The sequence below is a fragment of the Sciurus carolinensis genome, chromosome 1 (genome assembly GCF_902686445.1).
Source record: "Sciurus carolinensis chromosome 1, mSciCar1.2, whole genome shotgun sequence".
Lineage (NCBI taxonomy): Eukaryota > Metazoa > Chordata > Mammalia > Rodentia > Sciuridae > Sciurus > Sciurus carolinensis.
Window position 1 is genome coordinate 5,099,883 of NC_062213.1, and position 26,509 is coordinate 5,126,391.

At 51.3% G+C, this 26,509-nt stretch overlaps 1 protein-coding gene across 1 annotated transcript in view; it reads left to right on the top strand.

Moving 5' to 3' along the window:
• Positions 1 to 26,509, top strand: part of Col22a1 (collagen type XXII alpha 1 chain) — a 235,778-nt gene that overhangs the window by 147,183 nt on the left and 62,086 nt on the right. The window contains exons 33-41 of the mRNA XM_047525428.1: positions 1,871 to 1,924; positions 2,204 to 2,257; positions 3,227 to 3,280; positions 5,125 to 5,178; positions 6,621 to 6,674; positions 9,325 to 9,429; positions 10,571 to 10,615; positions 17,645 to 17,722; positions 25,514 to 25,549. Coding sequence (XP_047381384.1) covers positions 1,871 to 1,924; positions 2,204 to 2,257; positions 3,227 to 3,280; positions 5,125 to 5,178; positions 6,621 to 6,674; positions 9,325 to 9,429; positions 10,571 to 10,615; positions 17,645 to 17,722; positions 25,514 to 25,549 — 534 coding nt within the window. The remainder of the gene's footprint in view (positions 1 to 1,870; positions 1,925 to 2,203; positions 2,258 to 3,226; positions 3,281 to 5,124; positions 5,179 to 6,620; positions 6,675 to 9,324; positions 9,430 to 10,570; positions 10,616 to 17,644; positions 17,723 to 25,513; positions 25,550 to 26,509) is intronic.

The following is a 26,509-nucleotide window of genomic DNA, read 5'->3' on the forward strand; positions in this document are numbered from 1 at the left end:
GCTTCCTCCTCTGACCTGGCTAAACACCCATGGGTCACCTGCTTATTCTTTGGCAACATTAATTCTCACCCCTGCAAAAAAGAGCCAGTATGTCCCCTGAAGCTTTGCCCTGCGCTTGGTCTTCCTGGACTGTGTTGCCTGTGGCTGGAGGGCAAGGCAGTTTTGCAAGTTCTTCCCCAGAAAGTAGAGGAGGGATGCAAGCTGGAAATCATGGCATTGTTGTCCCCAGGGGATGGGACTAGACATGTCTCCTTCCCAGCTATTGCCCTTGGAGATTCTAGGAGTAGGAACAGGCTGGCATTTGTGGAAGCCTTTGTGCCAGGCACCATGGGACACTTTGCAAAGGCAGCAGACCACGTGCATTCCATTCAGTAGGTGATGCAGAGAGAGGGAGGAAGCCAGCCAAAAGTCATGTAGATACCAACTAGAAGTTCAGAGAGGCTTGGGCAGAGACGCTGTGGAGGCAAGGTCTCAACATTTGCCCATGCACAGAGAAAGCAGCATGAAACCTTCAGTGGACAGTGCCCTTCCATGCTGGCTTCATGCCAAATAAAGCTTTAGGGCTGGCCCACAACAGGCTCTCTAACTTACAGGATAGAATCTGTCCCAAGATTCTCCTGGGTCCTCCCAGACCTCTGGCTTCTAAGACCTTACGCTTGCCAGTTTGGGTCTCCGCAGGACTCCCTCTGCCCTCAAGGCAAGTGCTCATCCCATTTCTCCTTGGGCCTCTCTGTAGAAGGTGAGCCCAGCAGCTCCCTAAGCATCCCAGGGCAATCCTGGACAGTACTAGGTCCTGCTCCTGGAGGAAGAGCTCCTGTATACAGCCTTTCAGAGTGCTCCTCCTTTGACTGTTACCTGTTCTCCAGACCTCCAGTCTTCCTCGGTGGCTGCACCTCCTCTGCGCCATTGAATGTTCACCTGTGTGAGATAGGAACAACCTCTTTGCTTTGCAGACATGAAAACTGAGGTCAGCATGGGTGACTTATTTGCCCAAGTTATATTGCCACTGAATCAGACCAGGGCTCTACAGAGTCATCATGGTTCTAAAGTTGAGGCTTTTCTCCACCCAGGATGCCTCTCCCTGCTCCTCTCCTGCAAGGTGGCTCTTCAGCCTTAGAAAGACACCTGAGTCTTGGAGGTCTGCTGTTGATGCAACCTCCACCTGCTTACCTTCTCCCTGCCCCCTCTGGTTTCATGTCCCTCCACGCTTCCTGAGAGGTGTGTTAGGAACCGCAGGTGTGGCACCTGCAGCTTCAAGGGAGTGGGCCTGTCCCTACGCCAGCTGGGTGATTCCATCTTGGGTGCACCCAGGGTCCTGCCTTTCCACCCTGTCCCATTTCTTCTTCAGCACAAGTTGGACACACCCTTCCAGCCATCCCAGAGTCTAGGGCTCAGCTTCCAGCCTGTGCCCCAAGGGGCTGGTCCCCTTAGCAAAGCATCCACCTCACACCTCCATCAAGAAAGGGCTGTGAAGGATTATCATTCGTCATGATCCACCATGTGCCTGGCCCTGGGCTGAAGGGAAAATGGGTCAAGCCATAGAATAAGTGTAAAAACTACCTGAGCAGGCATCATGCAGGAGAAAGACCCTGGACTCCACGAGTCGATAACAGGAGGACTTGGCCAGTTTGGACATCCGCTCTCTGAAGAAGGGATTCTGGTCCTTAGAACTGAAAGAGTCAGACTCAGAGTCCCAGGGGAGTGGGAGAGAAGAGCCCTGGGCAGCAGAATCAGCCTTTGGGGATCATGGTGATCAGTCGGGTGCATCCACGGGACAGGAGGTGGCCCTCGTGCTGAGGGGTGGGCATGCGCACTGTAAGGAGTGGGGTTCACTTTCAAATGGGCTATACCCTATGCTTCTCACCAACAGGGAGAACAAGGGCCAAAGGGAGAGAAAGGCGATCCGGGAGTGCCTGGGGAGCCGGTGAGTGTCTGTACCCACACTGTCCCTGCTCCCACGCCCCCTGCGGACCTGTGCTGCTGGAGACCTGGCCCCCAAAGGCCCACAAGCCTAGATCGGAACAGTACAGTCCACCCTAGGAGCCCCACGGAACTGAAGGCAGCCCCTTCCTCATTCCCCAGGACTCTGGTGACATGCCTTCCTCAGATCTCAAGTTATATCCATTGCTTACACTCACACCACACCCCACCTTCTCAGAATTAGGGTGATGAGCCACTTTATGGATGGATGGTTTCATTGCAGGGACCACAGGGACGTCCTGGAGAGTTGGGCCCCCGGGGACCCATTGGACCTCCGGTAAGAACAACCCCTTCCATGCTGGCTCTGCACTGCCTTCTCGCCTGGCATTTCGGGAGCGCCCACCAGAGGGCGCTGCGGCAAGTGCTGTAGAAGCCAGAATGTCCCAGTGCTTGCAGCGCGTGCCCAAAAGCAGCCTCCTGGGACCTGACCCTGCCTCCCCAACCAGGCGGCCCATCCCTGAAGGGTTGACCTAGAAGTGCTCTGGGTTCATTAGTGTGATCTGGAAAGAGGTGGCCCAGCAGGTTTCCAAAGCATTTTCAGAAGCAGGAAATCCGCTTCCCTTCCCAGCTGTTGATTTAAATAAGGCCTGGTGGGCATTAGCGTTTTAGTAGTGTTATTTCTTCTGGTGGGGCGGCGGTGGCTGCTTTTTTTTTTTTTTTTTTTTTTTTTTTTTTGGCACCTGGGATTAAACTCAGGGGCATTCGACCACTGAGCCACATCCCCGGCACTTTTGTATTTTTTTTAACAATAGGGTCTTGGTGAGTTGCTTAGTGCCTCACCTTTGCTAAGTCTGTCTTTGAACTTGGGATCCTCCTGCCTCAGGAGGCTGGGATTTCAGGTGTGTGCCACTGTGCCAAGCCTGGTTGGGCTTCTTGCTGCTTCTTTCCTGGGCAGCTGTTCAGTTGTGTGGGGGCTCTCTTGGGTGATCTATGTAGCTGAGATACTTTGGGGTCACTTGCTGGCTGTGCCTTGGCCTTCCTGCCCCTCTGAGCCTTAATTACATAAAGCCTCAGTGCTGACACTAGGGATCTTGGTGAGGTTGGGATAAAATCATGATATGACAAACTCCTGCAATGGGCCCAGAAAGAGTGGTTTCTGCACCTTTTAGACCCTGCTCCTGTCCCTTCAGTTTGAAGCAGCTAATTCCATGCAGCCAGGTTTGTTGGAGACTCTCCTGCTGTGAGGGTGAGGATAACCTTGCATAAGTCTCTGATCTCTTTCCTCTCCCCTTTAATTTCCTTATAGGGTGGCAAGGGACAAGATGGCACCCATGGGGCTCCTGGAGCAGCTGGAAACCCTGTGAGTCCTGTGTCCCGCCTGCATCCTGGGAGACCCCACAGAGGGGAGTGGAATGCCAGGCCACACTTCTGCCACGTGGCTTCCCTCTGGGCTATGAGGTAGAACGTGGCCAAGAAGCACAGCCCATGCTTGATGCTGTCCAGGCACAAGGAGGGTCGCTCTGGCCTCCACAGCCTTCCCAGCCCACAAAGGAAATCTACACACACATGGATAACGAACACGCAGGGGCACAGGGACACATCCACGCTTGGTACTCTAAAAAGTGTGCCTAGGTTCACATCTACCTCCACACATTCTGTAAACCCAAGTACACATACACCCTGACACACACACACACACACACACACACACACATACACACACACACTCTCTCGGGAAAGTGCACGCTGGCACATGCCTCTTGCATCACCTTCAGAGTTGTCCAGCTGCTGCCCCTGGATTGCTTGTCTGCAGGGCCAAGATCCAGAATCCAGGTGTCTGTGGTCTCACAGGGCTGTCACTGGCCGTTGGGGCTGAGTGGCGTTCTGTGGCATGGGGCAGAGCCGCAGAGTACAGGCTTGACCCTGGTGCTGGTGGGGGGAAGGAGCAGGCTGACCTGACCAGGTCTCCCGGGAGTAGTGGTGGGAGTAAGAGGAGCAGCTGGCATCGGCTCTCCTGGCACCACAGGCCTGGAGTATTGACAGGAGCACACTCACATGACCAGGCCATCTGTGCCTATGGCTGAGCATGGACAGGGTGATCCAAGCAGGGAATAGTGTGGATGCCACAGAGCAAGGCAGAGTGCAGCTTCTGTCGGGAGTGAAGACAGCCTTGACCCAAGGTCAGCCTCGGATAGAGAGGCAGCAGTGTCGGCCAGGGTGCCTTCTAAGCCTAAGGATGCACACATCCTGTGACAGTGGGGAACAAGCCCAGAGCGAACATGAGCAGCCTCCAGGACTTTGAGAGTCCCCTGCTTCCCCTCCTCCCCGGCACTGACCTGCCTGGAATGTGCTCACATACATCTCTCAGGCAATCCTGGCCCAACGACCAAGTTCTAGTTCAAGTCTACTCCCTCCAGGAAGCATCCCCTACTTCTCCAGTCAAGCCAACACACAGGCGCGCGCACACACACACACACACACGCACACACGCACGCACACACACACGCACGCACGCGCGCGCACACATGTGCACACACATGCGCTTGCGCACACACACACACATGCACACACACACACGCACGCACATGTACACGCACACCTTCTCTCCTGGTGCCCCTTCTCTGTGAATGACATCAGGGCCTCAGCACGGGGCAGACTAGAGGCAGACTTGCTGTGGCCGTGCAGACTCGTGGTCTCCCAGGAGCCAGCAGGTGACCACAAACTGGGCCATTGCTCTCTGCGCTTTCTCCTGGAATGCCCACCCTGTCACACACTGCCCAGACCCCTGTGGCCTCCAGGTCTTGTCCATGCCCTTCAGCTGACCTTCCTCACCCAGAGCCTGTGCTCTGCAGCCCAGGACTGAGCAGTCTGTTCCCTCCTCAGCAGCTCCTTTCCTCATGCTCAGGCTGGAAGCCACCTCACTAAAGCCCTCGTGCATGATGAGGCTGCTTCCTCTGCCCATCCCTGCCCTCTACACACCCACCTGACTCTGTGCCTGGGCTGAAGGAACTGCCAGAGTCCTGTGCCCTCCTGTCCCCTCCCACGCTCTGTGCCAGACTCCTGCAAGGCGTCTGTGCCACAGCCCTGCAGGGGAGGGTGCTGGTAAACCGGAGCCTGGCAGCAGTGGCAGCACGGGTGTGACCTGGGACAGCTGTTTGCAACCAAGTCCTTGGGCGTCTCTAAACTGCGTCTGTCTCTGAATAGGGTGCTCCAGGACCTGCAGGGCCCCCGGGCCCCAGCGGCCCCCCTGGAATCCTGGTGAGTAATCGAGAGGGAGGCCTGCAGCGCCTTCCACCACATTCGTTTCCTACCCTCCCTGAAACCCGGAGGTGTGGGCCTCATTACCCCATCTCACTGGACACTGATGTCCAGGCAGAGGTCACCCAGAAAGAGCAAAGCTCAGGCTCTAGGTCTGGCTTCAGCCCTCCAGTGGTGAACGAAACTGCTCTAATTGCAGAAAGCTTGTACATTGTGCCGATGTTGGAATCAACATCACAGTTGGCCTCAGACGAAGTAAAAGGAACTTGAAGTCAGAGGTTCCCGACTGGCTCTGGGGACCTGGATTCCAGTGCCAGCTCTTCCACGGACAGCTTTGAGACCTTGGCAGACTGATCCTTGTGAAATGGAGGCAGCGGGGCACACTGGTTCCCTGCCGGGGTCCCATCTCACTGTCCTCCTGATCCACCCCTCCCATGAGAATGCTCCAGGTGTCTGCTAATGGGCTGGCTCTAAGATTCACCATGAACCTTGATTTAGACTTCGACCTTCAGTAGGTCACACAGTGGCGTCTAGTCCAGGGCTGTGGAGAAGTTAGCCTCGTCCATAGATTAGGTCAGTTCTGTCCACTCCTCAGTCATCACAGGGCAGGGGATGAGTGGCGGGCATTCCTGCATCCCAGGCGCTGCTCCTGGGGCAGGGCATGCGCCGATTCATCCCCTGCTCATAGTTTCCTTGTTAGGTGGGCCTTACCACGGGCGCCCTTTCACACGGGAGGAGGCTGAGGCCCAGGAGACTGCCTCCCTAGGCAGGGGTTGCAGAGGATGCTCCTGGAACGTTGCCTGCGACTTCCCCTTCCCACAGCCCACACGCCCACCTCCAGCCTGCAGCTCTGCTCTCCTCTGTCCCTGGAGAGCTTGTCACTCAGCCACGTGACAGGTGGCAGTAGGGTCCTCAGAAGCAGCCCCGAGCTGGTGTGTGTATGAGCAGCCCAGCTCCTTGGCCCCTGTAGAGTGGCTCTTAGGTGGGCTCCCTGAGGCCCCTGCAGGACGGGGCTCTAGCCGCCCATGGTCACGTTCCTAGCTGCTCCCATCCCCATCCTCCTCTTCACCCCACACTTCTCTGGAATGTTTGTCTTTGTTGTTCCAAAGTAACCTCCTGGGGACACCACAGACACTGTGGAGCAGGTGTCTAATGCTGAGCCTGTGTTCTTTGAGTCATCTGGGTCTTCCCTGTCGCCCACTCCACTAAGGCCCACCCTCCACAAGCTCACTGCCCAGAGCAGAGCAGAGCCCTGCGCAGGCCATGCCCGCTCTTAAGAGCTCTGGAGTGCAACGTGCACAGCCAGACCCAGGGGAGGAGACGGGCCTGGGACTGTAACCTGGGAGGACAGAGGGACAGAGCTCAAGTAGAACCCAGATGCCATTCCCGGGGACCACAAGCTGTGAAGAAATTCACCATGTGAATAACTTTCCTTTCTCCAGGGCTCCACTGGCCTCAGAGGTCCCCCTGGGAAAGACGGGGAGCGTGGTGAGAAGGTGAGACCAAGGCAGTCCCAACACACAGGTGTCTGCTCCCTGCTTCTGAAGGGCAGTGATGGCAAGCTCCTGCTTCTCAGGCTGGGGGGAGGAGCCAGGATCAGAGGGCACCCTGAAGGGCGGGACCTGTGCCCCCATGTCACCTCCTTTAGTCCACACAAGAGACCTGTGACTCAGATTGATGCCCATTTGGCAGACGTGGAGGGTGACTGACAGGTCGATTGCTCCACCCTCCATCTCCTCACTGTTGGGCTGCAATGCCGGCTCAGTCTGAGTCCAGATCCTGCGTCCTCTTCATTCCATGCCCCAGCCTGTCCGCTGTGCGTCTCGACTGCATGTTCCTCTGACCCAGCACCATGGGGAATCTCTGATGCTGACTGGGGTGCTGAGCCAGAGCTTGGGAAATCTGGAGCGCTATTTGAAGGACTGAGATGACACGTAGGCTTTAGGCCTGGGCTGAATGGCAGCTCCCGTGTCCCAGTTCCACTGGGGTGACAACAGTGCTCCTCAATTGGGTGCATCTCCCTCCCGTCTGATGGGCACCACGGGGGGCCAGGAAGGATGGCTGCTGGCATCTGGTAGCCTGAGACCAGGGATTCTGCTAAATATTCCTCCACACACAGGACGCTGACCCCATGCACACACAGAATCGTCCACCCTGCATGTCAGTGGTGCCAGGGTTACGAGACCTGAGCCAAATGCAGGCACCTCACACCTGCAGCTGCTTAGCTGTGAAGTGTGGCTGGATGTGGCAGCTGCCTTGATCCCACGCTCTGAGGACCAGCTGGGGAACTGGGAGGCAGGTGCAGAGGCTCAGCGGAGGACAGTCGTGCCCTGCCCTCCCTGGGCCAGCAGGTGGCTCTCAGAGCCATGGCACGTGCCCAGTGAGCCGCGCCTTCCCCTCATGCATCCTGGCAGACGCCTCTGCCAGAACACACGTGTCCAAATTCTTCAGGCCCGATTTTCCTGGAACCGTTTCACAACAATCACTTTATCTTTTCTGTTTTTATAAAATATATCAGGAGTAGATATAGTATGCTTTTTGGCAGAAGGCTTAGTTTTAAAATATGCGCTTAAGAGAAAAAGTGATTTATTGCAGATAAAAATGATCAAATAACCTGTAGAAAAAACCTTGGGTTCTTGGAGTGTTAGTTGATCATGAGCCCAATAACAACCCTATGTGATGCAGGTGCTAAGAGCAGGGGGGCACTACCATCTTTGCAGCAATCAGAGCACCCAGATTAAGCAAGGGGAAAGCAGGAGCCCCCACCGGTATTTCTTGAATGCGCCACATCTGAGAGGCCCCCAAAAGACTCAGGGGTTTTATGAGGTCTAGTTGAGCTTTCCCAGACTGGAAAATTAATGTGCCAGTGGTGCATTCAACCTGAAGGGGGAGCCAAATGCCTGTCCTTGGCTGCATGGAAGCCCAGGCTGAGGGCTGGGTGAAGGCCCAGGACTCTTTGGAAGGAACCTGTGCTCTGCAAAGTGGTACCATTCCCTGACATCACACTGTGCTCCCTCCCCACGCCCAGTGACTGACCTGGGGCTGAGGACACTCCTTCTGCTGGAGAGACACATTCCATCTTGCCCTGCTAGCTTGAACTGGATTACCTCACCTCTTCTACCTCAGAAAAGTCTGGAGACCCTGAGACCGCCACTCAGCAGGGAGCCCCGTCCAAGAAAAGGCATCCCTCTGGTTCATGGGGCTTGACTCAGGTTCCACATAGGGTGCTGCTCATAGCTTTGAGGTCAGGAAAAATGAGCAAGCTCAAGGTCAGATCCTGGCCTCCCGTCCCTTTGGAACCTTGAACTCCGTTTGTCTTGTTGAAGACCTCTCATGTGAGCAGGGGTTCGATTTTGTCTTCAGAGCTCCAGGGAGCAAGTTGAGTGTCGTATTTTGGGAAGCTATCAGACGGGGCTCTCACTGACGTGAAGAGGCTGTGTGACTGACCTGTCTGGTGGAGGAACGCGCAGCCTGAGGCGCCAAGCCCCCTGCTCCTGGAGGAGTTCCTCTTTGAGAGACTGACTACTGGGGGTTTCCTGTACCAGGGGAAGGTTGTGTGGGCAATGCCGATGTCCCCTCCATTTCTGTGTTCCACATTGTATGAACTGGCTGGACTGCCTTAACAAGGTGTCTCGGGCTGAGGGACCTATACCACAGAGAGTTATGGTCTCACAGTTCTGGAGACCAGAAGTCCTAAGTCGAAGTGTGGGCAGGGTTGGTTCCCTCTGAGAGCTGAGGGAAGGGTCTGTTCCCGGTTCTTTCCTTGACTGACTGTCATCCATATTTGTCCTGGGTCTTGGGAGGATCCTCCCCCTGCTGTCTGTGTCCAAGTGTGTCTGACTTCAAAGGACACCTGTCACTTGCATGAATCAATTTGACCTCGTCGTAACTTAACTAATTACATCTGCAGGGACCTTATTTGCACATGGAGGTACTGGGCGTTAGGGCTTCAATATGTGAATGGGAGACATGAATCAAACTTCAGACGCCCTGTACAGTCAGTATTTCTATGTCCTAGAGGGACAGGCTTTCTGAAATTGTTAAGGCAGCCCTAGGAAACCTACCATGCCATTCAAGGTGGTTCACCATTGAAGAGCTGAGCTCTGTAAACACTGATCTGGAAAATTGTCCCATTTTTCTCTCCAGGGAGCAGCAGGGGAAGAAGGAAGCCCAGGACCTGCAGGCCCCAGGGGTGATCCTGGTGCTCCTGGGCTTCCTGGGCCGCCTGGAAAAGGGATAGATGGCGAGCCGGTAAGTGGCACGTCAGGGGTCAGAGGACGTTCTGTGCCTGGGGAAACCAGGCTAAAGTTGGAGGGAAAGGAAAATAAAGGACTCACTGCCAATTTGACAGAAACAGTCAGAGCCAATGACCTTGGACTGGTTGGGAAAGGGGGAATGTGGGCAAGCAGCAGGCTTCTGTGTGTAGCTGTCCACCCTTGCCCGGCGAGTTACATTCCGAGACCACCACAGATGCTCAGGACAGCAGAGAGCCAAAGCCAGCTCTGACACCGCAGGGGGAGGAAGAGGCTAGGCCACAAGACTCCCTGTTCTGGAAATATTTCGGTCAAATTGGTAGGAGAGTGGGTTTTATTCAAAACCAGCTATAAAAGAAGATAGAAGAAAATGAGTCATTTCAAAGGTTCTGTCTCCCAGAAGAGAAGCTCAAGGATAAGGAAAGCTTTTAGAAGGGAGAAAAGGAGAATAGACAGGCTTAGCCTCCTCTGAGTCCCTGGAGCCTCCTTATCACTTCAAAAGGACCCTCTCATATCAAAAGAAGCCAGGACTTCCTGGAGCCTGCATCTGTCTTCACGATTTCCGAGGTGGATCCAAATCCAGTCTGCTTATACATTATATGCTATGTTTTCCCTATACATACATACTTAGGATAAAGCTTAATTTACAAATTGAGTAAGGGTGAGCAATAATAATAAAATAGAAAAATTAAAATAATCCACTGCAATAAGCTATTTAAAAGCCATGAATTGTTTGTTTCTGGAATTTTCCATTTAATAGTTTCAGAAAATTTTCCATTTAATTTTCCATTTAATATTTTCCATTTAATATTTTCTGGTTGAACATAGGTAACTGAACTCTTGGGAGGCAAAACTACAGATAGGGAAGGTCTGCTGCATCTGCAGCCAGCACAGCAAAGCATGGACTGTGTGCCAGGCTAGGCCAGGTGCTGGGGACACGGAGATGGTCAGTTCGTGTCCTTAGACACTCAGGACTGAGGGGAGATGGTTGTGCAAACAAGTGCCCCAGCCCACAGCAGTTCCGGGCTTCCTGGCCCACTCTGGCTCTTCCAGCTGATAGTTCCAGAAGTCCAATTGTGCTTCAATTCTGGGCAGTCAGAGCACCAGCATAATCGTCCTTGTTCTGCTCTTTCTCTCAGGGTCTGCGTGGATCACCTGGAGCACCTGGGCCCCCAGGAACCAAGGTGAGTAAGTGCTTGTCCACAAACTACATCTCACAGGTCGCCCTTGTAAAGGGACCAGGGGCTTCACATGAGCAACTCGGCCACCCCCACGCATCTCTGCTTGCCAGCCTCCATTTGACTAAAGGTTCTATGACCTGTAACTGTCACCTTGAAGTAGAGGCCCCATAGTGAGTGTTTAGTAAATATTGCTGTTTTGGTCAGCTTTTATGTCACTGTTACCAAAACACCCAACAAGAACAACTCAGAAGAGGAAAACTTTATTTGGGGTCACAGTTTCAGAGGTTCAGTCCACAGCTGGCCATTTCCATGACTGAGTCTGAGGTGAGGCAGAACATCATGGCAGAAGGGCATGGCAGAGGGAGGCAGCTCAGGAGATGACAGCCAGGAGGCAGGAAGAGAACTGCACTCAGGAAGCACAAAACATCAACCCCAAAGGTACACTCCCAGGGACCCACCTCCTCCAGCCACACCCTCCCTGCCTTCAGTTACCAGGCAGTTAACCCCATCAGGGCATTAACTCACTGATGAGTTAAGGCTCTCATCACCTGGTCACCATGCCTCTGTATGTTCCTGCATTGTGTCATGCATGAGCTTTTAGGGGGCACCTCATATCTGAACCATGACCCTTCCTGGTTAGATTAAATCACAAGAGACACTGGATTCCATCTGGAGAGCAATAGATCTAAGTGGTCTTGTTGCATTAGTCCACTTGCGGTACTCGGTGATCCCTGAACCTCCGAGGCTTAGCATAGTGGTTCCCTCACCTGAGTCTAAGGGGCATCTTGGTGTATGTGAGTTCTGATCCACATAGCCATCTGGGGACTCATGTCCTAATCCCACAGCTCTTAGGTCCTCCCAGGTCTCAGCATCTTCCCCTGAATCCTCACAGGGGTAGATGAGGGGACAGGGAATGGAGGCTCTGGTGGGAAGAATCTGTGAGCCAGGCCTGAGGTTGATAATTTTTGTTGGTTACCTATGGTCACAGTTGTGACAGGGAGGCCAAAGGGTGTCATCTACTTATACACCCCAAGAGGAGAGGGGCACACTGAGGATGCCAGCAGTCTCTTCTCTAATCCAGTCTCAGCTGTGATCCCAAAAGGGTGACTTTTCCCCGCAGGGGTGTCCTTGAGGGAAGTTCCTGGGCAGCGGGTGCCCTGCAGCTGCCTTCACAAGGCTGCCTTCTTCACTTACTCATTTCAGCGTCCACAGTCAGTGCGTGGATCATCCACTCCATTGCACGTCACCTGAGCTTCCCACCCAGGTCAGATTCCGGGGTGGACTCTGTGGGAGGACAGCAGTATATATGAGATATTCCTGGGCCCCCAAAGAGCTCGTGGTTCAGAGGGCAAAACGGATACATAGACAGCAAAGACTGATGAATTCTGGGAGAACAGGGAGCGTGGGCCTCGCAGTCAGCTAGAGGAAGCCTCTTGCCCAGCCTGGTTTGATGGCAGGTGGCTTCTTGGAGGAGGTGGTATTTATCCTGATTTTATGTGTGCTGGCAGTTGGCAGGGGAGAGGTGAGGAGAGACACTGAGGCACGGGACAGAGTGCTCATTGGAGGGCTGGACTCTGAACACTGCCACATCCAGTGAGAATTATCTAACCAACTCAGGAGCACAGGCTTTAAAGAACTTGGGTCCGTCAGTGCTCAACATTAGAATGCTTAGACTTTTGGCTTTAACCTGAAATTCATGTTGAAAATCACATAAATGTAAATGTTATTTTGAAATCGTTCTATTCTTAACACTGTTGTGTTTACAGAAACAGCTCTTTAGAAAGTCCTCTTGTGCCTTCAGTGCCAGGGCCGCGTCATGCTCTGTGCCACTTCTAGTCAACGGGGACTTTGCTGAGGCGTTGTACTTTCCACCCCATCCAGGATTTTAAGATTCAGCATTTTTGGAATTCAAACATGATGCTGTTCCAGGAAGTTTTATCCAAGCCCTGGAGACCAGTCACCTGGCCAGGCCCTGTTGCTCCCCTGATTCCTTTTCTTCTGTAGCTCTACCTTGGGGATCTCAGCAGCATAACCAAAGGACACTGCTTTTTTTGTGAAAAGCTTATTGAAATAATATCCAGCCCTGGGAATCTCGAGGCTCCGGGAACAGTTACTGCATCTCCTTTAAACTTCTGTGTTCGATGGTCTTGCTCTGTTCCAGTGGCCCCTCTGTAGTTATTCTATACTGGCACTAACTGCAGTATGCTAAGTGCTTTCCTCCGATTGGGATTGCTTGGTCTGTGTGTGTGTGTGTGTGTGTGTGTGTGTGTGTGTGTAAATAAAAGACTGCCTCCTGTTTTTTTAGGAACAAAAGGCAAACACTTGCCTGGAATTGGGGCTGAGTACGATACTCCTGTATGCTGGGAGCAGTGGGCACCTACCTGTGGGTGGGAGAGCCCAGACTGCTCTGCAAGTGACTCACTTCCTCCCCTTTGAGGAGGAGACCTTGGGGACCTAGAGGACACTGGTGGCCTCTTCGGATAGGAAGTGAGGGCAGAGCAGCAAAATGGTTCTCTAACTCTTCATGATCGTGTGGCCAGCAGTGGGAGCTTTTCTCCTTTATCCCTTTTACTCTGTGACCAAATCTCTGGAAGAACTGTAGAGAATTGTTACCTTTTTCGCAGGCAGAGTGTGGGGGGAAACCAGTGATGTCATACCAATAGAAATAGTTTCCCAGCACACTGTCACTTTGCATGCTGAATAGATGTTTGTGATCCTTATTTGAGTGCCCCGTGTGGCCCTCTAGAGAGGCCGTATCCAGTCTGCAGGCATGCTGTTGAAGCAAGCCCGGGGGAACAGGGAGGCAGTCATAAAGGTTAGAGAGGCAGGCTGAGACCCTGGGGCAGAGAGCATGGAGAACCCTGACCCAGGATCAGCTCCATGGGACTCTGGGTCAATTACACTGCCTTTGGCCAAATGTTTCCCACTGTTTAAAAGGTGAGACTTTAAACAGGTGACCCATCCCAACGTTGGTGTTGTGTAAATTTTTAAGTTGGATGTGGTTTAGGAATAGTGGTTTCCACAGTCAATGCACTGGCAAGAGAAGTTGGCATTTGGAGACAGCATTAGGTGAAGAATGGGTGGTTAAGGGAAGGGAAGGAAGGGAAAGGAAGAAGGGAGGGAGAGGCGGAGAGGTCCAGAGTGCCTTCTGCTGTCTTGCTGGAGCTCTCCCGGGTGCTGAATGGGTGAGGCTTGGGAAGGAAGGGAGGGAGTGGCTGGAGATTTTCATCGACGCACCCTCAGCCCTTCCTGGTTACCTAGAATTGCAGGAGGTTCTTAAGGACACTTTTCCTTGTCCTGAGTGGCACTTGTTTCCGGCAGAATGAATGGGTTTTGGCTTCCTACAGAATCCCAGTTCAGCCACTACAAGATAGATAACATGAAGGCAAGCGCTTCATATTTCTGAGATTCTGTTCCTTTTCTGTGAGAGGGAGTAAGGAATATTTGGCACCAAGAACTCCTAGGGAGATGGCTTACCTTGTGGTGCACAGCTGCTGCTGTGTGTGGTTCTCCTTCCAGGACCCCAGACGTCTCACGCATGCCTTCCCTGGACTCTACAGATTCTGGCTCATGTGCCCTTTCTTTCATATCCATTGCCATCCCCCGCCCCCCCGCCTTTGCTGGCAGAACATAAGGGATTTTGCTATATTCTTGGGGCCATTTGGAAGTGTCTGTTCATTTAGCTGTGAAGTAGCTTTGGGGGAGTCTTTGCATCACAGCAGACCATACACAGAAATGGAGCCAGATCTGGCCTTGGTGCAGAAAAACAGTTAGTTGCTCACCCTCCCCAAGAAGGGGAGGCTTTTCTTTCATGCTCCTTCCTCTGGAGAGAGCTCATTGTGGTCAGAGATGGTGCGAGTGATGGAGGAGACTTGCTCCTGCACCCAGGAGCTGGCCACTCCAGGCTGGCACCATGGCAGGTTCAAAGCTGGGCACTGGATACAGAAGTGCACAGACATGGCACCAAACATGGGCCCAACTCATTTTCAGTACTTGATAAATATTTGTTAAATGGACAAACAAATGGAGGGTTTCTGTGTTCCAGCTCCTTCAGAGAAGTCAGAGGGTGGAATGGGCAAATGGTGAATGGGAGTGTTAAGACTGATGAAGAGGTAGGTGCAGGGCATGTGCGAGGAGACCGAAGAGGAGACGGCTGGGGCGACTTTGTCAGCTGATGGGCAGGTGTCTGGAAGCTCAGAACATGGAAGCATGAGCATCTCTGGAAGGGCAGCCATGTGTGCGAGAAGCAGACATGTCAGCAAATAGCACAGAAGAACACAAGTCAGGGTACAGTTGGGGCTCGGCTTGCAGGAGTCCAAGTCTGCTGATGTGTGTGGCATGTGGCCTTGGGAAGAGAAGGGGAACCCGGCGCAAACCAAAAATGATAACGGGAAAATCTGCATTGAAACGTATAAAGCAAAACCAAGTGCAAAAGAATATGGATTTCTCTGATACTTATGTGTGTTTAGCTCATTTTCTGTCTGCTAAAGCTGCCAGTAAAGTATAATGTGCAAGTCTAATCTGAGTGTGTTGCTCAGCTTTGCGTCACTGGGACCCTATATCTGATAAGAACGATGTAGAAAAGGACAATTATATTTCGGCACATGGTTTCAGAGGTTCCCTCCTTGCTCTGAAAACTGCACTATTTCTGTCCTGAGGTGAGGAAAAGCATGAAGGTGGAAGTGTGTGACCAGGGAAAGCCGCTCATCTCCTGGCAGCCAGGAGGCAGAAACAGAGAGCTGGGAGCCGGGACAAAGTCTAAACCGCCACAGCATGCTCGCAGTGACCTGATTCCTCCAGCCACGCCCTGCCTGCCCAGGGTTAAGCCACGTCAGTCCAGTGATTAGGTTACATGATAATACAATATATTATATGGGGACTTGACTGGATGCTGTCCCAAGTACAGAGAGGTGATGGAGCTTGCCTGAGAACACAGGATGAGGTGGACATCATCCGGGGCCTGGACCTGGAGCTGCTTGACAGTTGCCAATCTGAAACCTTCCTACCTGGCTTGCTCCACTGCAGCAAGAGCAGGGATCGTGTTCACTCTGAGTTCATTACACTTGTTTCTACACTTGTCCTATTTCTCGACCTCCTCTCCCCGCCTCCCCACCCGGACTCACTGGAGTTTCTATCCTGAGCATCTTGTGCTTCCCGGAATGGGCTATACCATCTCATTCTGAAGAAACAGAAGGCACAGACTAGAAATTTGAAAAAAATAATATGTTGGCAAAGAGACTACTGGAAGATCTGAGGGTGGGCAAGGAATACTGTGGCTCCAGGGATCAGCAGCTGGTGGCCTAGTCACCATGGACCTGGAGGGACAAGGGGAAGAAACAGTGTCAAGGGAGCCCAGGCATCTTGGTTCTGGCTTCTGTGAGGAGGTGGCCAGCCTTGTTTTTCTCCATCCCCACAAACAATACTGCTTCAGAGCTTAGCACTGGAAACTGACAGCAAGCAAGCTCTTGATGGAGTCCTTCTTTGGGCATGGAGCCTAGACGGTGTTTCAGCAACCGAGTGCTGTACATCGGCTGAATGAATGTAGAACTCAGCTCTCACCGAGCGGCAGTCCTGCTGCAGGAAAACCTGCCTCATCTGAAAGGTCCAAAATGCTGGGGTTTTTCCCCCTTGAAATGATGGTCAGAAGATAGGCTGCTTATTCATGAGAGTTTTAAAAAATGCTTCAACGCATACATCTTGATAAAGCAATATGTTGCCCAGTGTTATTGAATTCTACCCAAAACCAGTTTGTCGCACATTATCTGGACAGCTCTTCATAACAGCCTCAGAGGCTGTTTCCGTTCATCAGATGAGTTAACTTATCCCAGGGAAAGTAAGTGGCTGGAACATGGTTGTCTGCCACCACGGTCTCAGGCTTGGCTGCTGTCCAGCTGACCTAATAAGTACAAGAGGACATTCTCTGGCATGAGATTGTTGGGCCCTGTGCCTTTGGGATCAGTTTTATTTTGGATTGTGGAGAGGTGATAATCCACACACTCTATGTCTCATAACATTTACTGTGGGGTCTGGGGAAGCACCCCAAACAAACTCGTTAATAGTGATGCAAAAAAAATGTGTGAATCACACAAACGGGAGGCCCCAAGGGCAAATGGCCTGTGTCAGCACTGAGCAGGGCTTGCTCTCTCGGAGCTCGTCAGCACTTACTTCCAGAGATAGGCCAAGGTGTGGAAAGGCCTGACTTGCTTCAGTTCCCCTCTGTGGGGACGGCAAACAGAACATCTTCCCTTTTCTTGTTCCTTCATCTTTTTATTTTCCCACCAAGTGCATGAGGGCAGATGGCTGCGGACAGTAGAGACACAATGGCTGGCTTGTGTCAAGGGTGTTCCGGGCCCTGTGTGCGTGTACCCTGGGGTCCACACAGTTTTTGAACTGCTGCTGACACAGCAGCTTCTATCCACCTCCCTGCAGGCAGATAACTAACCTCAGGACACTGGCTCTTCTCTAAGTCAGAAGTCCATAAATGTTGAAGCCAGAACTTGAATCCAGACCTCTGACCCCCATGTCCATGCTGTTTGATCCTCTGCACTTGAAGCAAGCTCCTACCTCAATTGTGCTTGTGCCCTTCATTGCAACACAGAAAAGTGACTCACAAAATGTGGGTATCAGTAAATCTGGATGGATTGATGAATTCATTTACCAGTGATCTAGGCTCTGAGTTGAAATGTGGGTGCTTGTGTGGTCAGGATGGAGGTGGGATGCATTTGGGGAGAGCTCAGTAGATTTGAGCTACACTCACCACGTGGGGAGGGCCATAGCGTTGTAGTCACTTGTAGAACCACCGTCAAGGTTGGGAACCCTCAGCCTTAAGAAGCACAGGACCACCATCACCAGCTGTGTCCACATAGTGCTGGAGCTCCTCCTGGGGGCTGTGCAGTGGCATGTGGACGCTGGGTTCGGGGAGAGGATGTGATGGAGTGGGGTCAGGACCCTGGGAGGAGCGTGGTTCTTCTCGTACCCTGGCCCTCTCCTTCCTGACACTGACCTCTCAATCTTATTTTTCTTTCTTTCTAGGGGGACCGAGGAGCACCTGGGATCCCTGGCTCTCCTGGTAGTCGTGGTGACCCAGGCATCGGGGTTGCTGGCCCTCCCGTGAGTCCTTACCCAGCACTTGGTTGCTCTCGAGGCCACCAGCCTTTCCCGGCTGGCTCGCATGGAGTGTGCAGCCTGGGCCTCCCTGCAGGGACAGCCCTGCTCCAGCTAGCATGGCAGTGGGCCACTGGCCAGTTGGGGTGGAAGCGCTCAGCTGATATGGGTGTAAGATTCGGTGTACTCTTGTGGGAACAATGAGAGTATGGCTTTTGGAGAGACCAAGGCTTGTCTGATTCAAAGAGGGGAAGACAAATCTTACTAAAATTAAAAAAAGTAAAAACAGACTCGTGGGACAAACTTTGAGGAATTTAAGTCTTAGCCTGTGACATTAGTCTGACTGAAGAAGGGGTCTGGAAAGCAATGTGCATTAATTTCAGGCCAAAAAATAAAAAAATTAGTGTAGACGAGAACACAAATGGAAGCACATCTTCAAAGCAGAATCCATTAAGTGGTCCTCGTATCGTTAGTTTTAAGGAATCGTTCGTGTTGGTCTGCTGGGTGTGAGTGTGTGAGTCCCCAGAGGTGGTGGCTTCAAGAACTTTTGAAGCCCTTGGGTTATGAGGGCTCATGGGCTCTGGGAAGTCCAGGCCCTTGTCCAGGCTGAGGACGGCTCTCCATGTCCTCATCCAGCCTCCCTGAAGGCCCTGAGAAAGAGAAGATCTCCTTTTTACAAGGTCTGTGCACCCGGCTCTAGGATTGAAGTGTTTCTCCACAGAGAACAGGAGCTTAGTAGAAGTTTCTTTCCAAGGAGAGAAGGATGGTGGTGCTCTCTGTCCCATCCACTGCTTCTTGATCTTCCCTTTGTACCACACAGAGCACAGCTTTTCTTTCTCCCTTCACCGAATGACAGCCTTTAGAGGGACGGTTTTCTCTTGAGGTCTTATCTTCTCTTTAGTCCCTTCTTTGCTAAAGATGCTGTGTTGCTTCGCCAAGTTGTATTTATTTTTTCTTGACAGCCATGACTTACTATTATTTAAAAGAAGCTCAAATACCCAGCCCTTTTCAACTGTCATTGCTAAGCCTTGTAGTATCCAAACTGCCCACCCATTTGTGTTGTTGTTATTATTATTTTGGCCTCAATGCACAATCTAACTTTGCCTCTATTCAACATAACTGGGATACAAACTAGAACAGTACATGGCCCAGTCTCTGCATGCTTTTGCATTTAAAAAATTTGGAACACAACCAATAATATTCAAGGTATGCCCTTCTTCATATGTAATTTCAGAGTAAGAAGGGAAAGCCAGTTTATGACCCACACTATCACTTGTCAGAAAGGTCCCTCTCCTGAAGTCTTCACAGACCCTCGAGTGGCCGCGAGCTTCCTGCCGCCTCCCCCAAGTTCTTCTGCTCTCCCCATCCACTCTGAAGCCACCCCATCGCCTCCCCACGAGGCAGCAGCACCCACTGCTACCCCCACCCACCAGCAATGAGGACTCCTTTCCCAAGGTGGCAGGAGGACCAGGGGGACTCTGTCTTCCTAGATGTTCCTGAACACCATGGGAGGAGGCCTGTGTGGTCCCTTGGGAAATGTTTACTTTGGTCTCTTTTCCTTAAAAGAAATTCTCAGCTAGAATTTCTGATGAACACTCCATTCATTTCACCTGTTTTATCTTCATCTTGGGCTGTTTTTTTCAGTCTCTGAGAACTGGAAAGTACAGTGTGGCAAATTATAATAAAGATACAGGAGGGCCCAGACTTTCTTTTTTCTGAAATCCTCAGTTTGGAGGGCCCTCCCGCTGCAGTTGGGGTTTTTGGATGTGGGGATTACCCCTTAGGATAGAGAAGGGGCTGAGAGGGAAGCTGGATGTGGCAACTTGCGTGGTTCATGGGCTCTGTGGGTCCAGGGCACCCCTCAAGGACTCCCTGTACCTGAATCACAAAACCAAGCAGCCTGGGTGGACACAATTCACCCACCTCCCACTTAAGAGCCAGTGAAAGCCACCTATGAAGTATATCCCTGCCTAAGTGTGTCCACCTGAAAAGTAATTGGCTTGCTCCAACTCAGAGGCTGTAAATCAAGTGTTTAGTGTCTTCCTGCCACTTGGACTTATTAAAAGCTTCCGTGGTGCATAAAACATTATTGAATCATCATAAATCTTGTCTTTGGCCACCAGCCGAGGCTGCTACTGACCTGCGATCTGCATGGGGGCTTCCAGAACATGGCAAGAGGAGGTGTGTAGAGGAGTGAGGGAGGGATGTGTCAGGTCATTCGGGCTGCTGCTGCCTTTACAGGAACAGTGCCCTTTCCGAGCAGCCCTGCGTCTGTCTGACCCTGTGCTGGGGCTTAGAGCATCTACATCCCCCACCTCATTCAGGCCTGGAGAGCTGGTGTTTCCCTGTGGCTTAGGCTAGGGTCCCAAGGGCAAGGACTTTATCTGGGAGGTGATCCCAGAAATCACCACGTATTGACAAAGTAAGAGAGAAAAAGTAGGAGAACCCAGGGAGAGTGTGTTAGTGAGCAGGTGACCCTGGGGGTCCTGGGACCCAACTCACTCCATTGACCCAGGGGTGATTACTGGTACAGGTCAAAGTCTCTGCAGAGGAAGCACTGAGCTGGGGTGTTAACGTTCTAACACATTTTGCCCAGGAACTCAGTCTTCCCTCTGCTTGGGCTCTGCACTCTTGTGTGGCCAAAGCAAGCCCTGGCACGGGTGCCTGTGGCAGGGAGATGCAGGGTTGGCGTGTCCAGGAAATATGGGGACGGGGGTACGACATCACTGTTTTTCGGGTGAGCAATTCAAGATTCGAAGGTACAGTGGCTAGTCAGTGTCACAGCTGGTTCAGGAGCAGGACTGGGTGCAGACACACTTTCTTTACCCTCCGAAACCAGTCCTCACGCCTCTGTGGCACTTTGTGGCTTCAGGAGGACAGACGGATGTGCTTGTGAGAGCACAGGAAGTGAGGATCTGTCTGTAGGTCTTCTCCACTTTCTGCCTCCCCTGGAGTCCTGCTCCAGGCTGTTGGCATCCAGGGGCAGTGCTGCCCTGGCAGGAAGCCCAGGCTCTGTCTGCCAACCTCTGCTTCATCAGCAGACAGGAGGATGGGCAGTGAGGCAGTTGTTTGGGGTTTTGACTTCCTGCTTCAAAACATTCACAAACAGATTCCTTTAAACTTCAGGTTGTCTCTGATCTTCCTTTAGCAAGGTTTGGGATGCTGAAAACATGAGCTTGCTCAGGCCATGGGAGGATCAAAGTGCTGCTGGGCCTCGGTCACACCGGGAGCCAGGACTTTGCAGGGACCAGGCTCCCACTGTCAGCCACACAGCCCAGGACCCCTTCCCCCTTCCTGCCCACCAGTTCCTCATGACCAGGCAACAGTGGTTTCTGCAGCATCGTCAGGGGAATTGGAAGGGTCACGACCTGATGCTATTGGTAATAACCCCTGGCTCCCTGCCTTGGCCCATGTGATGTCAAAACGTCCTCTCCCCAACGTCTTTCTCAGCCGTCACAGCCTGCCGTGACCTGAAGCTGGTGTTCCGATGCCTTATTCAGCCTCGGTGCTGAGCGCACACACCAGTCAGGCCGGCTGCCCTCCAGTGGTCTGGTAGCCTGAGAGCACCAAGAAGCGCACAAACTGATTCTGTGCGAGAAATCATTTCAGGTGCCTCAGCAAAGGGTCTGCTTTTTGTACTCCTCTGCTTTCCAAGAAAAGTTTCAATAATGATGGAGATTTCAGCCACTAAAACAAAGGGTAAGAAAAATGACCTGCCACCCTCTACTGGCTAACTGCAGGGGATGAGCGGAGGTCTAGAAGTCCTGCATCTCACAGCCACCTCTCAGTTAACTCTCCCACCAGGCTGGCTCCCGTTTTCCTTTCCTCTTATAAATCAGGAGACAGACTTGGGATGTGAAGACCCCTCCTTTCAGGAGGGAACACTGGGGACCTGGTAGAGCGAGGTTGGACCCAGCATTCTGACTGAACAAATGCCTTATCCACTTGTTAGCTTTCTGTCACTGTGACAAAATACCTGAGAAAATCAAAGAAGGAAATATTTATTTTGGCTTCATGGTTTCAGTCATTTTTGGGCCTGTGATGGGGCAGAACATCATGGTGTGAGGGTAGGGAGGGGCATCCACAAAACAGGAGTGAGAGAGGAAGGGACTGGGGACCAGATATGCCCTCTAGGGATACAGCCCAGGGACTTCCTTCCTCTAACCAGGGCCTTCCCAGCTCCTAAGTTCACCACCTCCCAATGGTCCATTGAATTATGGACCCATCAATGGCTGAGCCCATGGATGAGGCCAGAGCCCATCATGGTCCATCACTTCGCCAAAGCCCATCTCTGAGCATTGCTGCAGGGGTCACCCAGCCTCTAACTCTGAGGCTTTGGGGGAACCTCGGATTCCGTGACACCACTGTTGCACCTGGACACAGGAGTGACGTGTTCACTGCACGTGTCATTGTGACCTGTGCTGGGGTCTTCTTGGGTACATTGTTGCTTCTGAACTATTGACTTACATGTCTAGCAACATTTTTAAAAATTTCTTTGTCTTATTCACCTGTTTTAATTATCACACCTTAGTCATTATCACACACCCCAAATCAGTTCACAGCACCATCAAGTGTCTGCCACTGTTCAGGTTTCTAATTGTTTCACAAATACCAGCCTTTGGCAGTTTTTTCTTCTTTGAATCAAGAGCCAAGGAAAGTAAACACGTAGCCATTGGTTGATTTTTTGACTAATTTCTATATTTTGCCTCCCTTCTTTTCGATGCCTTCTGAAATTTGTCTATTGATGAAATCAGCTTTATTTTTTGGTCTTCTGATGCTTCCCATGCTGTGGATTGCTGCAAATCCCTCTGTCCCTGTGGTTCTGACCATTTGATTCTGATCAGGTCTGGAGACTGGGTCAGGTCTGATGTTTTTATGGGCACTTCATAGTGGTGTGCTCAGCTGTCAGGAGGCACAGGATGTCTGGCGGAGTCTCTTTTGTGATGTTTATGCCCTTTGATGTCCAACGCTTCCATCAGTTAGCATGTCAAGGACTGCAAACTGATGTTCCTATAGTTCTATGGATGCCCCTTTCTTCATTCATTGGAATACTTTGGGAGAGAGAAACCTCCCTCATCTGCCCTCTGTGTACCCAGTGGAAACCTCATATGGAAGGGAACGAGTAATGCTCCAGCCTTTCCCACTGGTGGTTCTCAAATAATGACTTGGTTCCTTGAGTTTTTGCAAAGGTGACCAGAGAGATGTTTGTTTGTCTATTAAGCATAATTTTGGACTCATAGCTTTAAACTTACATATTGCAGTTATCCTTCCTTTTGATGATTGCCTTATTTTATCTTATGCTAGTGGGGATCTGTCAAGTTGACCCTGAGACTCTGACACAGCCTAGCAGCCTTTGATCATGGCCTCGCCCTCTGGATGGCAAGGTGGCCGAGGCTTGCTATGAACCTTCTTTGTCCAGATCCCTGGCCTGTCTTTTATTCAAGGAGTAGCAGTTCCTTTTGGTGAAACTGGTATGGAAGGCTGAAATTGGAGTATTGGGTAAAGTGGCTTTTGAACAAATACCTCAGAGGATATGACCCTGGAGGCCAGGGCCGTAGTGACCAGGGCCACACTCAGGCTTCAGCCTCAGGAGCCACGACAGCTCAATGTGCCCCCATCCCCCTGCGCGCATGCTCACATGACTTGAAAGTGGACAGACAAAATAGCTGTGGGAGTGCTAAGACTTGCAAAGGAGACCATGGGACAGAAAATCTGTCCTTCCCTGTGGATTTTGTACTAAATGACACCAGAAAGGAAATTGGGAGCCTCATTTAATGAACAATTTAAATGCTTGAGGAAGATCATGGAATTTAATTTGAAAGCAAAGAGTGATGCTAAAACGACTTGGCAACCTCCCCAGGCCAGCTGTCCCTTGCCTCCGATCCTTGAAGTGTGTGTCCAGGGCCTTGGTGGGAGCTACTCTGAGACGTGAACAGTTCCCATGCTTGTGTGCTGGTCCACGTGCACCCTGACTTATAGCCCGACAGAGCCCATGTGATGGAGGGAGCCATGGCCTCTGAGTTACGTAGACCAGAAGTGCCACTCTGAGCCTGAAGATCCACCTGCTTGACTTTGGCTAAGGTTCTTTTATTTTAATTTTAATTTATTCTCATTAGTTATCCATGACAGCAGAATGCATTTTGACACATTGTACACAAACAGAGCACAACTTCTCATCCTCTGGCTGAACATGGTGCAGTCACACGGGTAGTGTAATCCCACATGTACACGGGGGAATAATATCCATCTCATCCCACTGTCCTTCCCATCCCCACACCCCTCCCCTGCCCTCACTCCCCTCTGCACAATCCGCAGTTCCTCCATTCTTTCCTACTACCCCTCCTTATGGCATAGCTCAGGGTGTGGAAGGAAGTGCTATTGTTGTACCTGCCAACAGAGGTCCTAGCTGCTCACACGATGTCACTTCAACCCTTACTGGAGACCTGCAAAGGGATGCCCCATCCTTCCACACCCTGAATTTCCCTTGCCAGTCCTCCCTATGCCAGTGTCTAGCTGTTTCAATCATCTTTCGAGTGAGATAGACTTCAAAGAGGCTGAAAGTGAGAGACAGTCTATGGATAATTTCACACTCAACAGTAGAGTTGAGTAGTTGTGATGGAGACCCTGCCATACTAAGCCTGTGGTGCTCACTGCTTGTCCACTTATGGAAATGTTTGAAGACCCGTGTTAAAATGTATTCAATGTCCTTTCTCTGCCTCCTGGTTTGCATTTTAGTGTCTTGGTCAAAAGAGCCCACAGACGCTTTCCTGCCCTGCACAACCTGTATAGCCCTGCTGACCTCCAGCAGACCACAGTGCGCTAGGGTCCTGCTTCTTCCCTGCCTCTGCCTACACCTCTGGACTTCTCCCTACTCTCCTTATTGCTCAACTGTGTACTTCAAATCATGCTTATTCTGTTTATTCAAGATGTATTTAATGGGCATACCTTTAGGTTATGGTCCATCATACTGTTCGGACCTTGGCATTTGTGTGGACCAGAACAATTGTAGAGGAGAAAACGTTTATTTGGGGACTCACAGTTTCAGAGGCCTTGGTTCATAGAGGATGAGTTCCAATCCTCGGAGCTCAAGGTGACACAGAACAACATGGCGTAAGAGTGTGGTAGAGGGAAGCACCTCATATGATGTTCAGGAAGCAGAGAGAGACTCCACCCCCCCCAGATACAAAATATATACCTCAAAAGAACACCTCCAGGGACCCACCACCTCCACACCCTACCCACCTTTAGTTTTCACTCATTTGATCCCTTTTAGGGGATTAACTCGCTGATTGGGTTAAGGCTCTCATATCCCAGTCATTTCTCTAAACCTTGCATTGTTTCACATGTGAGCTTTTGGAAGACACTTTACATCCAGACCATAACACCTGGATTGTCCACCAGGGTCTTAAATCTGGCCATCGTGTGCCTCAGCCCATCCTGAGTGGGAAGAACCAGTACTTTTCCAATGGGTGTAGCACGGGGCAGCAAGGGCTGCTGGGTCTAATCCCACACCAGAGTGATGGCGTAGAGCTGGGGCAGGTGTCAGGAGTCATGTGGGAATGACAATGGGTGGCATGCATTTGGGGACAAATGGAGGAGGTTCCTGGGAAACTTCAGTGAACAACATTTTGGGGTGGGCAGGTATGAGAGCTTGCAGCAGTGGACTTGAAGAAGCTAGCGACCCCTTCAAGGCAGTCCGAGTCCTAGCTTAGATAAAACCCCCAGGGCGTGTTTAAAGGTGCATTTCCTTCCTACTTGCTTACTAATTTGTTGTTTGTTTGTTTGTTTGTTTGTTAGGGCCCTTCCGGACCACCAGGAGACAAAGGGCCCCCGGTACAGTATGCTTTAAATAAAGGACTGGGTTTCACTAGAGGAATTCTGCTCTAATCAAAACAATTTTTTAAATTATAGGCACCAAAAACTAAAGTAGTTCCAGAAAATTCCTAACATTAAATGGTGCAGACTCTAAAGTATGAGCACTGGACTGTGGGACAGGACGTGATGGACATGGATCTGAGGGGAAGGGGCTGGGTCACCTAATCCATCATGCCCATTTTCACGTGGGCCAGCAAGGCTGGCTTGGCTCCTTGGCATCTATCCAGTACAGAAGGATGGCCATAGTTTAATTAATTTCATCAAATTGCCAAAGGAACGGATTTTGAATTCTGGTTTCACTCCCCTCCAGTCACAGGGCCATGAACAAATGAGGGGGTTTCTCTGAGTCTGCAAGACAGACCCCTGAGTCAGGTGGAGATATGATGGGCTTATTTTATGCTGAGAGACCCAGGGTGGCATGTGTCCTCACGAGCAGCAACCATTGACGAAATTTCCCTGGTAAATAAGAATGGTCAACTCACTTGTTAGAAGAGGAGCTGTCTACTCACACCTGGGATGATATTGTACCTTCAGTCATGGACACGTGTTTTAAATGATGTTCATTTGTATGATTTCTCTGATTAAGAAGGATTGGGATTTTTGTAGATGAAGAAATTGAGGTTCAGGGCTATTGCTTGATAGGCATGAAATTCTAGAGCAAGCTGTGGCAAAGTGGAGATAAGGAATTGGGACTCTAGGAGGGCTGGGTGTGAGGGGAGGCCTGTGGAGGCCCCAGAAGAGGCAGGGCTAGTTCTGGAGCAGCAGGTAGCGTAGCGTGAGTCCCGCCAGTAGGAAAAGCTGGTTTCCATTTGCAGCTCTATTTAAGGAAGAGTCTTACAAGAAATGAGATCCATAGTAAAATAGAGCTGTACAGTTTTCTGATGCTGTTCAGAAATTTTAAATGGAATGGAATTGCCT